Source organism: Copadichromis virginalis, linkage group LG6 (assembly GCF_057382275.1).
Source record: "Copadichromis virginalis isolate Kocher_CV1m ecotype Utaka linkage group LG6, C_Virginalis_male_GT1.1, whole genome shotgun sequence".
Classification (NCBI taxonomy): Eukaryota; Metazoa; Chordata; class Actinopteri; order Cichliformes; family Cichlidae; genus Copadichromis; species Copadichromis virginalis.
In genome coordinates, this window is record NC_140623.1 from 27,906,150 (window position 1) to 27,921,159 (window position 15,010).

General features: G+C 39.0%; 1 protein-coding gene across 4 annotated transcripts; it reads left to right on the forward strand.

Annotated features, from left to right (window-relative positions):
- The first annotated feature begins 5,195 nt into the window (after positions 1-5,195).
- Positions 5,196-13,036, forward strand: znf207b (zinc finger protein 207, b). 4 transcript variants are annotated; one of them, XM_085459655.1, is made up of 11 exons: positions 5,196-5,677; positions 6,162-6,288; positions 6,427-6,565; positions 8,172-8,354; positions 9,215-9,290; positions 9,449-9,501; positions 9,620-9,744; positions 10,226-10,324; positions 11,109-11,354; positions 11,740-11,896; positions 12,254-13,036. In XM_085459655.1, the coding sequence occupies exons 1-11, from the start codon at positions 5,637-5,639 to the stop codon at positions 12,403-12,405; spliced, it is 1,398 nt and encodes a 465-aa protein (XP_085315781.1). In that variant the 5' UTR covers positions 5,196-5,636; the 3' UTR covers positions 12,406-13,036. The 4 variants fall into 4 exon arrangements, with proteins under 4 accessions (XP_085315781.1, XP_085315780.1, XP_085315783.1 ...); XM_085459654.1 differs by having other exon boundaries at positions 5,199-5,677; positions 9,617-9,744; XM_085459657.1 differs by lacking the exon at positions 10,226-10,324 and having other exon boundaries at positions 5,211-5,677.
- The last annotated feature ends 1,974 nt before the right edge of the window (positions 13,037-15,010 follow it).

Genomic DNA, 15,010 nt, shown 5'->3' on the forward strand with positions numbered 1-15,010 from the left:
TTTTTACTTCATTTTTGAACTTTTTAGGCTAAGGAAATCGCATACCTACATGCACATACCCCAGCAAAATGCAGCACATCTTGCTACAAACCCCTTTTGGACTTAAAAAGACAAGCAACAACAACAACAACAAAAATCCAAGGAGCTGACAGGAGAAAAAAATGCTGCTGTGTGGAGAGGTATTTGCTGGAAAGGAGCTCAAGAAAGTGTCGACACTTTTAATGGCCAGACAGGACTTGGAAAGCTTTGTAAAAGCAGTGAAAAACAGTTTGACACTATGTGCGAGGAGACTGACAGAAAACTGAAAGAAAAGGAGAAGTAAGGTTGGATCTTAAAAGAAAATCTGAGCATCCAGCCGAGTGAGAGTGAGAAGGTCAAAAAACACCAAGCGACAGAGTGCAAACAAGGCAATGAGGTGAAGCTGTCACTAAACACAACAGCAAAGCTGGCAGGGGGGTGCGGGGGGGGGGGGGGGGGGGGGTGACCATTGAGTTTAAAACTCTGTAGGAACACTGTGGAAAAACTTCATCCAAGACAGCTGAATTTTCAAACTTGAAATGATGGCACTGGTAGAAAAACATTTGGCCAAGCTGAAAACAATTAAGTCGAAACACCACCAGAGCAAAACTGAATGCCAGAAAAATTTCAAAGCTTTGGAGGACTGTCTCAGATGTGAGCTGGCAGCAAGAAAGAAAGAAAGAAAGAAAGAAAGAAAGAAAGAAAGAAAGAAAGAAAGAAAGAAAGAAAGAGAAAAGGCTTCAGAAACAGAGAAGAGACAATAAAGAGTAGCTTTCCATGGTGAGGAGTTTGTCAACATGGTGAGAAAGCTGGAGGAGGAGATCAGGCTCATCAGGCTCACGAGCCATGTAAAACGCTGAGCTAATGCCATTTTACCTCATCGTTTGAGTTACATGATAATATGATGGATTGTAAGATTTTTTCTTTTCAAAATGAAAATAAAATGCTTTGTGTGTCTTTTTAGGAGCTTACCTTAAAAACTGACGAAGGCAAAGCCGAGATGAAAAGGGAGAAGGCTAGAAATGGAAGTAGTAGATAAACAGAAGAGATTAGGAAAGCATGAATATAAAGTGAAAAAAGTTGAAGAAAGAGCAACATAACAGGAATGCAAAAAGAGAAAAAGAAACAGAAAAACAGAACAAAAAATAAGGAGAGATATAAAAGAAAAGAAGGAGGAAAGCAGAAAGACAGAAAAGTAGGTCTCTCTTCCTAAACCCCATTTTCCCTTTTACTTAGTAACTGCAGTTAGGTCCATATATATTTGGACAGAGACAAATGTTTATTTTATAATTTTGGTTCTGCACATTACCACAAAGAATTTTAAATGAAACCACTCAGATGTAGTTAAAGTGCAGATTTTCAGCTTTAATTCAGTGGGTTGAACAAAAGATTGCTGCCAATGACAGCCTGACATCTTGAACTCATGGACATCACCACATGCTGTGTTTTCTCCTTTTTAACACTGTCAGGCCTTTACTGCAGCAGCTTGTTTGTGAGCCTTTCTGTCTGAAGTTTAGTCTTGATCAAGTGAAATGCATTTGAAGAATATTCCACTTCTTTGCTTTAATAAACTCCTGGGTTGTTTTGGCTATATGTTTTGGGTCATTGTCCATCTGTATTATGACGCCCAATCAATTTGACTGCATTTAGCTGGATTTGAGCATTTCTTTGTACATGTCTCTGAACATCTCAGAATTCATTCGTCTGTTTTTGTCCTGTGTCACATGATCAATAAAAACTAGTGTCAGAGTGCCACTGGCAGCCATGCATGCCCAAGCCACAACAGTGCCTCCACCGTGTTTTACAGATGATGTGGTATGCTTTGGATCATGAGCTCTTCCATTTTTTGCCATCATTCTGGTAGAGGTTGATTTTGGATTCATCTGCCAAAAAATGTTTTTTTCAGGACTATGTTGTTTTTTTATGGATTTTGTTTTTGTTTTGGGGTTTGTTTGTTTGTTTGTTTGTTTTTTCATTTTTAAGCAAATTTAAATTTAACCTTTCTCTTCTTGAGGCTTAGGAGTGGCTTGCAGATGGCAGCGAACCCTCTGTATTTACTTTCATGTAGTCTTCTCTTTATGGTGGACTTGGATATTGATACCCTCTGAATGTTGTTCACTTGGTTGGCTTTTGTTGATCATCCACCACTGTTGTCTTTCTCTGATGGTTTTTTCTGTTTTCGAGGTTAAAGGAAGGCTTTTTTTCATCTGCATGGAGTGCTCCTTTGACTGCATATTGTCTGTTGACAGCGAACTCTTCTAAATGCAAGCACCACATTAATGGCATAATGAAGGAATGCACACACCTGCCAATGAAATACATGGGCTAATTAGTCCAATTATTTTTGTTCCCTTTAAAAAGAGAGTGGCACATGTTAAGGAGCTGAAACTCCTAAATCCTTCATCCAATTTGAATGTGGATACCCTCAAATGAAAGTTCTACACATTATGCCCATGTCCATTATATAACAATAATTGTATTTGTATTGTGTCTAAATATATATGGACCTAGCTGTAAATACACCTGGCATTGCAACAACTTAATAGCAAAAGGTATAGATATTTAGCTGTCTGGCTACGTGAACATAATCCTGAAGATAAAGCATTTTTTTTGGTTCTGTATACGTTTTACTGGAGTGACTGCATGTTATGCAGGAGAAAACACCACCATCCTGTGACAAAACTTTAGAACTACATCAAAATAGTCCCACAGACCTTATATTTAGGGCTGCTCAATTAATCGAATTTTAATCACGATTACGATCTGGGCTTTCAACGATCATTAAAAATGACTGAGCCGATTATTAGCCCCTCCCTCGTGCTTTACTCTCGCGCTGCTCCGTGTGACAAATCGAGCGCACCTCTCTGCATTTCGAACACCCGTCACATTCCGGTTGTTCAGTGATGACGCGACGGATCCTACTTCCGGGTCTAAAGTAGTCTGCGTTTAATATGGCTTTTGTGTTGTTAACATGTTTAATGTTATGTATTTTCTTCTATTTGATCTCAAAAAGCTCCTAAAACAGTCAGTGATCACTGTTGACCTCTCTCGGCTTTTATTACTGCTAATCATTTATTTAAGCTCAGTTTTTAAAACCTTAGGATGTAACTACAGCCCAGCCCATGCAGCAGTATATGAATGACTAACCTCGTATTGTGGATGGATTATCTCAGTTGTTCTCCTGGCTGAAGTTTGGTCCTTTTACAGCATCCTGCCATGCGATTACATTTGTTCCTGACCACCGAGAACACTCACGGTAACTTTTATCGAGTGGAAAAAAAGTTAGCTTGTTTATATTATGCTAACGTAGCTGTGTCGCTAGCGGTCACGCAGCACATCATTATATACCAGCTAGCCCAACTTCAGTAACCCTACAAACGTCACTGCTGTTTAGTTTTCTGTCTTCATTTATGCTGGAAGTGATAACAGAGCTGTACGTTTTAATTTGTTTCCAAAACCCCGCAGTCAGGACATGCTATATTGTATTTAGATAGAAGCTAGCGAGCTAACTCCCTGCTAACTTCTAACTCCTTTAAATGTCATAAATTCCGTTTTCATGGATGCCTGGATGTTAAACTCAATTGTTACACCTGAGCAGAACGCTGATCATTTTATTAAAGATGAAAGACTTTAGACAGTTTTTCAACTCTCAGTAATGCCATATGATCGTTTGATATATGGACCTGCAGCGGAGTTTAGACCCAGACACGGCTAGTGACGTCAGACTGAACAACCGGATTAAGAGAACCCAAGGGAAGCTCGGAAAGCTAAGCAGAAGTTATTTGGAGAGGAGAGTGACTGCCGTTGGTTGAAAAGAGAGGTAAAAAAAACCTTCAGTGGTGTGGAAACATTATGGGTTCGCAGAGTCAGACGTCAAGTAGACATAGTGTGTAAACGTTGCTACGGTGTAGTAGCTGCACCACAGAGGAACACTGCAAAGTTCACTAAACATAGATGTTTACATTTTTCATTTATTTTTTATATTGCAAACATTTGCACTGTTATCAGTATTTGCACACTATTTTATATTATTTTTTTAAAGTCATTATTCAATACATTGTTATTGTTAACCCTTTAAATCCCTGTAGAACCAGAACCGCGTAAGCTAGCGCAATAATTTGTTTTGCATAAGAAACCGGAGGAGTTGTACTTACATCTTATGTAAATGGCCTGTATTTATATAGCGCTTTACTAGTCCCCAAGGACCCCAAAGCGCTTTACATATCCAGTCATCCACCCATTCACACACACATTCACACACTGGTGATGGCAAGCCAGTGACAAGCTTATGTCATCAGCTTGTCCTCGGTCACTTAATGCATACATATTATTAAAATATGGGCTATAACAGTTGTATTGATGTATAGCAACTTGAAATGCTCCCAAAAATGGCACTACAGCATGTAAAAAAAAATATATAAGCTCTGGCGGACTTGGTTCTATGGTAGGTCTTAAAGGGTTAAATAAATATCGTCAAATAATCGAGATCTCAATTTCAGTGAAAATAATCGTGATTATCATTTTTGCCATAATCGAGCAGCCCTACTTATATTAATATAAGTATATTAAATTACATTATAGTAAAACCATTTTTTAAATAAAAACCATCCTCAGATGCAAAAGTGGCGCACAAAAGCCAGTTTTGTTATCGACAAAACTGTAGTTTTTACACCTAGTATATTTTTTTTCCATTTATATGATGGAAACCTCTAGACTCCACGCAACAAGAAAAAAGTCAACACTGGTTAAAAGAAAAATATGGATAATGTGGCAGCTATTTATTGATGATATAATCCCCCTGCTGTAATCTGTGCCCATGCAGCTATATCATTACTTCTTGTTTTTAATCTTGTTAAAAATATATGAAACACGTAATACCTATCATGATGATAACTTTAGTTCATCTTTCTGGTGAAAGTAGATCTTTGCACATTTATTGGGTTACAGTTGCCAGTCAATCATGAACTATGTTTTAGTGTCCATAAAGCTTTTAAATATGTTGGTGGATAAACGCTTCTAACAATGGTTATAGCAATACAAGAAAATGTCAGCAGTTATTTCAGTAAACGGATCTGTTAGAATAAATAATATGTAAAGAGAAAAAACGTCCTGTAAGTTAAGTTCCAAATAAGACATCATTGACTATCAGCCCAATCTGCTAATATTCTTGTTTTAAGACTTCGTGAGTCATGAACGTTTTCGTCAGACATCAGTGTGTTGGCCATGATCAAGACAGTTGCATGTTACATGGCGAGCTGGCTTTGGGAGGTCTGTCCATCGGGGAGTGTTTTTGCTATAAAGGAATGATGGAATGAGACACACTTCATTTTAAGTCTCCAAGTGCTATTCAGCACCAAAGGTTCGCCAGAATATTGCATTGCAGTGAAATCAGTTATTTACTTCACCTGTCGGCTATCCTGTCTACCGTGCTTCCTGTTTTGAACCTCTGGGCGTGTCTGTGACGCTCATTTCGTATTCGCGCGAGAATACGTTCGTTACAACTTCCGCCATTGAAGCGCCATTTTCGGCCTTGTCACGGGATTACAGCATGCTGTTCTCAAACAGATAATAAGACAAGTGTTTAGAGTTTTGATACCGGTTTTCCAGTATTTCATAAAATGGGGCGAAAAAAGAAGAAGCAGATGAAGCCATGGTGCTGGTATCCTTTTTGTTTCGACGATAAAGTGCCGCTGTGGAAAGACGAGGGGCTACATGTTAGCTCGACAAAGGGAAGGCCCAAACTAGCCTCTTGACGCCCTAAAGCTTGCGTTAGCATTAGCGACTGGCACTCACGAACTTAAGAGTTTTGCTGGTTGATTTTTACTTAATGAGATATTTTTAAAGCTGTAAAATACTCGGTATCGGTTGTATTTCATTTCTAGTAGAGTTTGGGTTCGTGGTGCTGGTTACAGGAATCGAATAATACCTTGGATATTAACGGCTATGTTAGCATTTAGCTTCGTTTATGATTCAATCTTCAGGACTGATCCGTCTTTAGATTTGTGTAACCAGACGATTTGCGCTACTTAGTCGCTGAGTGATGGTTATTTTAAGCAGTTCTTATGTTATTTTGCCGGCTTGTATGGTCGCTGAATTTCGATCTTGTACAGTGTTACTGGGCAGTCCTTAACTTCAGTTTCCAGGTACTGTAATCGAGACTTCGACGATGAAAAGATCCTCATTCAGCATCAAAAGGCAAAACATTTTAAATGCCACATTTGCCACAAGAAGTTGTACACTGGCCCTGGCTTGGCTATTCATTGCATGCAGGTATGGGTTTTTAATTATTAATAACCTTATTAAGATTTGTAGCATCTTTGTTTAAAAAAACACACACACACACACATTAGTTACAGGTAATCGAGTAGTTATTCGAGTTTGTGGTGACTCACTTTGCATATTTTTCAGGTGCACAAAGAGACGATTGACAGCGTACCAAATGCAATTCCAGGAAGAACAGACATCGAGCTGGAAATCTATGGCATGGAGGGAATTCCAGATAAAGACATGCAGGAACGAAGGCGAACGTTAGAACAGAAATCACAAGGTTTGTTCACCTATGCAAGGGCTGTGCTTGTGTTGACTAAAACCTGGTTTATATTATAGGGTTTGTAATAGAGCAGGGCGATATGGCCAAAAATATTTATCACGATATATATTTGAAAATTTGCGATAACGATATAACCGACGATATAATTGATGCGAGACAAAATACAACTCCACAACATTACTAGCGCAAAAAGACAACCTTCCATTTATTTTCACTTAAATAAGAAGCTGGTTTTTATGTACATTAAAGCTTTATAAAAATGTAACAGTGCAAATGCAAATTCCTTGCTGAAAGTTTAACCAAAAGGCATTTCCAGTAGAAATGGGCTGACATATCCTGAGCATAACCATGTATAATATCCACTGAAGTTAAAAAGAGGTGCTTTGCAACATTAAACTGCAGTGTGCAGTACGCATTTTTCGGACCATAAGGTGCACAGGATTATAAGGCACATTAAGCGAAACAAAGCAGTCAGATAAATCAAACTTTATTAAACTCATTCTTCTTGCTTCCTCCACTTCTGTACCATTGATTCATTAATGTTGAATTCTCTGGCAGCTGCTCTATTCCCATGTTGTTTCAGTATATTAATGACTAACCTCGTATTGTGGATGGATTATCTCAGTTGTTCTCCTGACTGAAGTTTGGTCCGTTTACAGCATCCTGCCATGCGATTGCATTTGTCTCTAACCATGAAGAACCTTCACGTTAACTTTTATAAGTGGAAAAGTGTTAGTGTTCGTCCTCCAGCTTCACTGTTTATGTTATGCTAACATAGCTGTGTCGCTAGCGATCACGTAGCACATCATTATATACCAGCTAGCCCAACTTCAGTAACCCTACAAATGTCACTGCTGTTTAGTTTCCTGTCTTCATTTATGTTGGAAGTGATAGCAGAGCTGTACGTTTGATTTTTTTCAGAAATCTCTCAGTCAGAACGTGCTATATCATGCTTAGGTAACTAGCGAAACTAGCGAGCTAACTTCCGCTAGCTTCCTGCTAACTTCTAACTCCATTAAATGTAATAACTTTTGTTTTCATGGATGCCTGGAAGTTAAAGTTGAGAGGCACCTGGTAAAGCAGCAATGCTGATCGTTTTATTAAAGATGAAAGAATTTAGACAGTTTTTAACTCTAAGTGATGCTGCAGTGTTGTTTGACCTGAAGCATACTGAGTTTAGGACCCAGATTACTCCCAGATTTAAGAGCATCTTAGTCCGACAAATACGACAATAACAACGGCCGCTTGCATGTTCTGCAAAAAAATGTGCTTTGTCGTGTATCTGACGGACAAACACCAAACCAGTTCCACATCACGGAAGTTGCACCATTTTTACAAACCAATTCTGGTTCATCTGTTTCACTCAACAATCGGCCATGTGCGTATGAAAACAAAGGCACTGCGCATGCGCGTTTTACTCATATTCTATCGCGATATTTCATTTTCCTATCGTTGCCTAACATTATACCGGTATTACCGTGAACGGTATAATATGGCCCAGCCCTAGTTTGTAATATGATGCACGAGTCTTAGTAATCTAATATAGTGTTATGGTATGGGTTACATAAGATTTTGCTTAGGTGTCAACATTTTCTGTTTTCAGAGAGTCAAAAGAAGAAGTCAAACAATCAGGATGACTCTGATGAGTCTGATGATGATGAAGCTGGACCGTCAGCTCAGCAGGTCACTGTGGTCCAGGCCCAGGCAGGTTATGCTGCCCCAATGGCACAACCTGGGATCCCTCCTGTGGCTGGAGCACCAGTGATTCCTCCTGCAGGATATCAAGGCAAGGTTTTTTATTTATTTATTTTTTTTACAAACTTAAAAATCTATGCATCAACTACACATATGAAACTGGCTTCGCAGCTGATCAACTTTTAATTCCAGTTGCAGTTCTGCTTTTTAACTAAAACCGTTATTGTGTTGAATTGTTTTGCAGTAGTTTCTCATGTCGCCATCCTTCACATCCTTTTCATTTCCTTTTGCCAGTCGATAGAAGTTCAAGTTCATTCCAGGTTTATTTCAGTTTAAAAGTATTCTTTTTCTTTCCAATTGAATTGTAATTCTAATGCTAGGAAATCTTGCATCCACAAATTCACAATATTTTTAAATGTTTTTGCTAGATGGATTTTACTGCTGAATCACAGCTGCATTTAAGGAGACATGGGAATTTGATTTCTGTAGCACGTTACATAACACATTCCTGCTGGATGTGTCTCTAAATTCATCAACGATCTCAGATAATTGGTGTAATTGTTGGGCACGCATGACCCGTAATTAACCAACAAATCCACTTCAGTATATATCTTAGTATTTTTGTAAGTTTTTAGCTACCTTCTTAAAAAGTTGACAGTATTAATGCAGTTTGTCCACCAGAGAGCACCAACAAATAATTTTTGTTCAGCGGTTGTATCTATTTTAACCCTATAGATGATCTGTCATGTATGCTTTTAACACACTCCTTCAGTTTTTTGCCACAAATATCTAAATATACGACTGAAATCATTCAAGAAACTAAATGGAGCCTGTGAAAATGTAGTTTATGTATGTGTATCCTTTTGCTGTGTTTATTTGCCTACTTGTTTGATTGTTTGTGTGGCATGATGAGTTATTGCTAAATAAATCTTCTCTAACCCGTTGTTACAGGAATGCCTCCTATGATGCCCGGTGTTCCTCACATGATGCATGGCATGCCTCCTGCAATGCCTGGAATGCCACCAGGGTAATTCATTTACTAACTTTTGATTTAATAGTAACTTTACTATCCAGTGTTTTGTCTGTAGGGATAATACAATCATGGAGCTAACTGAAATGCAGTTTTACTGTAGTTCACTGTCAGATCAGTGTGTCCAATTTTCTGTGGGTCTCTGCTTTTTGCAGTATGATGCCAATGGGAGGGATGATGCCCCCAATGATGCCAGGGATACCCCCGGGTGAGTTGTGCTTGCATTTCAGAAACAACCGTTGAACTTATATTACACAAAGAACTAAATTTGACAAATGTGATCATGTAAACACTTCTGATCCTGGTTCCGGTTCATCCTACAGCAGTCCCACCCCACATACCCCCAAGGCCAGGAATTCCTCACATGGCCCCAGCCCCTGCAGTCACTCGACCAGCCGCACCTGCGGCCCAGCCAGCTGTCACCAAACCTCTCTTCCCCAGTGCAGCACAGGTGGGCATTGTAACCCCACTAACACACATGCAGTGACTTCTTTAGACATTTGCCTCAAAGAGATGTTATTGTTTTCTTAGGTCTCGTGTTGTTAATGTAGTTTACTTTATCTGGAATTAAACCGTCAACAGGGTGTTTTATGATGTCGTTGTATACATAACAGGATTTTTCCAGGCTCAAAATTTAGGCTTGGAGTCTGTGTCACTTGCTCATATTTGCTACATTTCTGGTTGATTGATAAACAAATTGTCAGAAGTAGAACATAAAAGAAACCCCACTCAGATAAGCTGGTTAAAATTAGTCTTGTATACCAGAGGAAAAAAACCCCTCATATTTTATTTCCCATTTGTTCTTGTTTCTGATGTGTCCCTTTGCTTTCTAACCTTGTTTAGGGTATGTTGTAAAGGGTAAAATTCAGATTAAAAAACATTGTAGACATGTTACATGCAAACGCTGTGGTTTCCTTTCCACCATGCTGCAGATGGGCTCTGGTGTTCACAGCAGCACAGCAGCTGTCTCCTCTCCATCTGCAGACCCTCAGTCTGCGTCTCCCCAGCCTCCCTTTCCTAATATGCTACAAGTATGCTCACAGACAGGATTCTGTGCTCTGTGGCAGCTGCATGTTGAATATTTATTAACACTGCCTGTAAATTCTGAATTTGCAAACTTAAACATGGCTGGATACTAACCATATTTGCTTCATAAGTCTACTTGTGCACCAAAATAGCCATGCTGGCCATGATGTTGGTGTCACAGGATGGGCATCTCTGACAAGAACTGACATGTTTTGTTTGTGAGCTTCATTAGTGTGCATGCGCTTTAGTTAAAATAGGCCTAAGATGAGATGAACTTTATTTAGAATCTTCCACTCTCTCTCAACCTCAGGAGCATGATGCAATTAGTACCCAACAGATTTTGCAAGATTTTTATTTTTCTCCCTTAACCCGAGTTCTTCCCATCTGAAGTGCTATAGATACTTCTAGTTCTTCTCCATTTAATGTAAAAATTGCACTGTGGTTGAGACAAAATAGCGCAACAGCTTTGTTCCAATTAAAATAAAATGGAAACAAATTAATTGGGATTATTAAAATCATGTGTAATTTGTGTATTTAAGCTTCAGAGTAACCAAATCATAATACACTTGTACATTACAGTGCTTTAAAATGTAAAGCTTAAATCAAATGATTAGTTAACTTTTCCATTTTTTTTAATGTTGTTACTGAGATGTCATCTTTTCACTGTAATTTTTAAAATGAATTTATTTTGGGGTTATTTTCATTCCTTTTTTGCATATTGCAACATTAAGCTAGTATCTTATTATTCATTTTAAAAAAATCAGTTATATGTATGGTGTCTTTGCACAGGCCCAGCAGACTGTTCCAGGAGTCGCAGGAGCTTCAAGTTCCCTCAGCACAGCTGCCTCCACTGACCCACCCAAAGCAACATTCCCTGCCTACACCCAGCCCTCTGTCTCTTCTTCTTCCACTTCTTCTAATCCCTCTAGCAGCACTGTGGCCAAACCCCCAGCCACAGTGACCAGTAAGCCTGCTACCCTCACCACCACGAGTGCAACTAGTAAGTTGATCCACCCTGATGAGGATATCTCACTGGTAAGTTGCTTGAGCTTTCTATTTTGCCCTTTTCACAGTAAGTAATGACTGATACATATTTATAATAGCACATTGGGCAATAGACAATAATAGACTGGTGCAGTATTTGACCACCAGCTTGATTCTGTATATCTTGATCATAATTCAGCTATATATTCAGAATATGTTTGAAGCTAAACACTTTGGTTGCACATCCTTAATACTACTTAGTAGTTCTTCTTTTGTGGTTATGTTAAAGGATGATTCTGAACTTGAACATCCTCAGTCTGAAATCAGGGCACGTCAACATTGGTACAAGTTCCTCATCATTTTTTTGTACTGTAAAGGGGCATAACAAAGTTTCTTTAGTCTGAATGTTTGTTCTGTGCGTTGTCCCTGCCAACAGGAAGAGATGAAGGCCCAACTTCCTCGTTACCAGCGTCTTGCACCAAGACCTGGTCAGGCCCATGTGGCTGCTCCCCCAGTGGCAGCTGTGGGTGGTATAATGCCCCCACAGCAAGGCTTGCCACCACAGCAGCCAGGCATGAGGCATCCCATACATGGTAAGAAAATCTTTTTTCTTTTTTTTTTGGCAGTGTACAGAATTGTTTCTGTTCTAGCAAACTCATTTTTTGTGTAACTCACTGTTCTACCAGCTTGTGCTCATTACCTGTCTGTGGATCATTTTAGTTCACATTTCATTGAAAGCTTAGCTTTTTCTCAGCAGTCTCTGTCAAGTAGGTGTTTAATTTAAAAAAAGAAACCGCAACAGGAAAAAACCAAGTATATTTGGCTGTTTGAAAAATATAATTAATTGAATTTTGTAGATTTGGACAGGAAGGTGTATGGTGCACAGCAGGTGAGATCAGATGTCCTTTTGAACAGTAGCATTAAAACACTCCGTGCTCTTCTCTCTGTAGGTCAGTATGGTGCCCCTCCTCAGGGCATGCCAGGCTACATGCCTGGAGGGATGCCTCCATATGGGCAGGGGCCTCCCATGGTGCCCCCTTACCAGGGAGGCCCTCCCATGGGTATGAGGCCTCCCGTCATGTCTCCGGCTGGACGCTACTGAAGCAGCAAAGCAACCTGCACATTAGGTTTGAGGTTAACACCTTTCTATCACCCTTGTGCTTTTTCAAACCTAGCTGCAAGCAAAGAGCATAAAGACCAACGGTGGTGAAGACAAATATTTGTTAGAACACATGGACATTTAATGTAACATCTTTATTTGAAAAGAGCCAAACACCACATAAGTTTTTAACAACTATAACGTTGTTAACTAATTACATGTGAGGATATATTTTTCCCCTTAGGTTTCACTCAGGTTCATAGAAGTGAAGTGTGTTTAAATGATTCATATTTCTTTTGAAGCTGCTGGAGTTTCATGAACGTACCAACTCCTTACAAAGGCAAGTTTCTCTTGTAAACATTTAATCATATTTTTGTTTATTTCTTTTGGTGGAATGATTGAGGCCCTCACAGCATGCTTAGATGCTGTTGGACATTCGTCCCCAACCTTGGTTGGTGAGGGTCTCAGAAACTGGTTCCAGTTACGTAGTCTATAAACTCCATGACTCATCAGGCTCTAGTTTTATTCTTTTTTTCAGGTTTGATTTAAATATTTCCTGGTCCTAAGTCTACTTGTATACATCCTTTGTAATGTTTTATCAATCTGTTGTAATAAAATCCATCTTGAAATCCAATGCTGGTTTGTCCTGACGTGCGTGGAGGTGAGTCATGAAGGTTTGTACTGATGTCTTTTGTTTTTCTGCACAGCTTAGGGATTTGTTTAATGGCAGAATCTTATCAGGTAGACAAAGACCAAGTTTGCCATCATCTGTTTTTTGTTGAGTGCATCAATCATTGCCTTAATAATAGACTGATTATGAAAAATAAATTTAAAAAAAAATTCTTTACATAAATTCAGTAGCCTAATAAAGATTTTACATGCTTTGAGTTTGTGTACTTCCAGCCAAAAACTGAGATGTTGGCTAACTTTATGTTCCAAAATACTGCATGGTACCTGTGATATGATGGAATTAACTGCAAATTAAGCAATACAGTTGCAGTACACCCAGTCTGCAATGAAGGAAAAGCTAAGTTTCATTTCTGACCCATTAACTCCTACACACACACACACACACACACGGTTGACTGCTTTAATAATGTTGGTGTCTGTCGTGGTCATCTCTCTATTATGCATTGAAGAGGGAAAGCAAAACAAAGCCAACAGCAGCAGCTGAGTTTAACATATTTGTTTTTTAAGGTGAGGTCTTTGCTATTTACTTTAGACTTCATTATAGTGTTAATCACTGTCTGCAGCGTAGTGCTTATTTCTGCAGTCTCTTTCTCCCTGCAGTTTTTTTTTTAATTTAAAGAGTAACTAGCACTGTCATTTCTATAGGAAAAATAAAATGCAAGAACAGACACCTGAGGGTCTTCTTGTGACTACTGCTAACCCCTTAACATTATATTTCTAAAATGACAGTAAATCAATGCCTATTATTATTTTCCAAAGCACTTTGTTTGGCTGGTCTTTACCACAGTGCTGGCCTGTGTTGCTGCGTGGTTTTGTTTTAAATCCTAGACGTATCATAGTTGTCGGACATCTGGGGTTATCCTGTTACAGATTGCTGTCTATAAAGCAATCCGTGAAAGAACAGACACCACAGGTGTGCAAATCTGAGTGTAGTGCATATATGGATTAAAAACAAAAAATAGCAGTTTTTTTAAAAAGAAGTGCTTGTAGGTATTTGATGTGGCACAGTGTTTCCTCTGCCCATATCACTTACTGCTTTGTATTTGTTTTTGTCTGTAGCCCATCCATATCAGCTTTTCAGCCTTAAAACCCAATCAGCTGGCATGACAGGTCAGTTAAAACTCAGTAAGTACCTGATGATGTTCTAGTGTGGCTCCATCCTCTACATGTGGATGTTAGGCCTTGTATTATTAAATTTCACACCAATCAGCCACAGCACATGAACACTTGGACTACACGTCTCCCAGCAGCAGATTTTAAGATGATTAGTGTCACTTCATCTGTGAGTGGTTTCAAGGTTGTGGCTCATTAGTGTGATGTCAGAAGAGCTATGCCTGAAGTGACATTGAAATGTGCACTGAGTTTGTCTCTCTTGTCCTGTCTGAGTTTGAAAATTACAAACATGGTAAGTAGTCGTGGGATGGGCCGCCAGTGTCACCCGGGCTTCTGTCAAAGGGTCAGTTCACCCTGATTTCGCAAGTGGTGTCTAACCTGATTGCTCTTAGTTTTTGTGCTTGCTAGGTAAATTCCAGCATCTTACTAACTTTGCACATTGACATTAAAGAATTTCTGTCAAATGTTTCACACCAACGTGATTGTTCTCTGGGAAGTTCCCTTCAGTCTCAAGAATCATCACTGTTTTTGTTCCTTGTAATAAGTAAAATGATAATATGAATTTCCCCTGAAGTGTTTTTGGGAAAAACACCATGATTTCAGGATTAGTCTTATATAGCAGTAAAATTTAGGCTAAACTTGAATTTTTTTTTTCTTCACCTTGCTGTCTTACACATTCTCCAAAACAATATCACATTTTTTCCTGAACATAAAATTGTATCGAGAATATCTGAACCAAAAAGAAGCAAAACAGGACACCACAGGTGAGAGCTGAGTAGGAAGGTTGTTTTAAACTTGGGTGAAC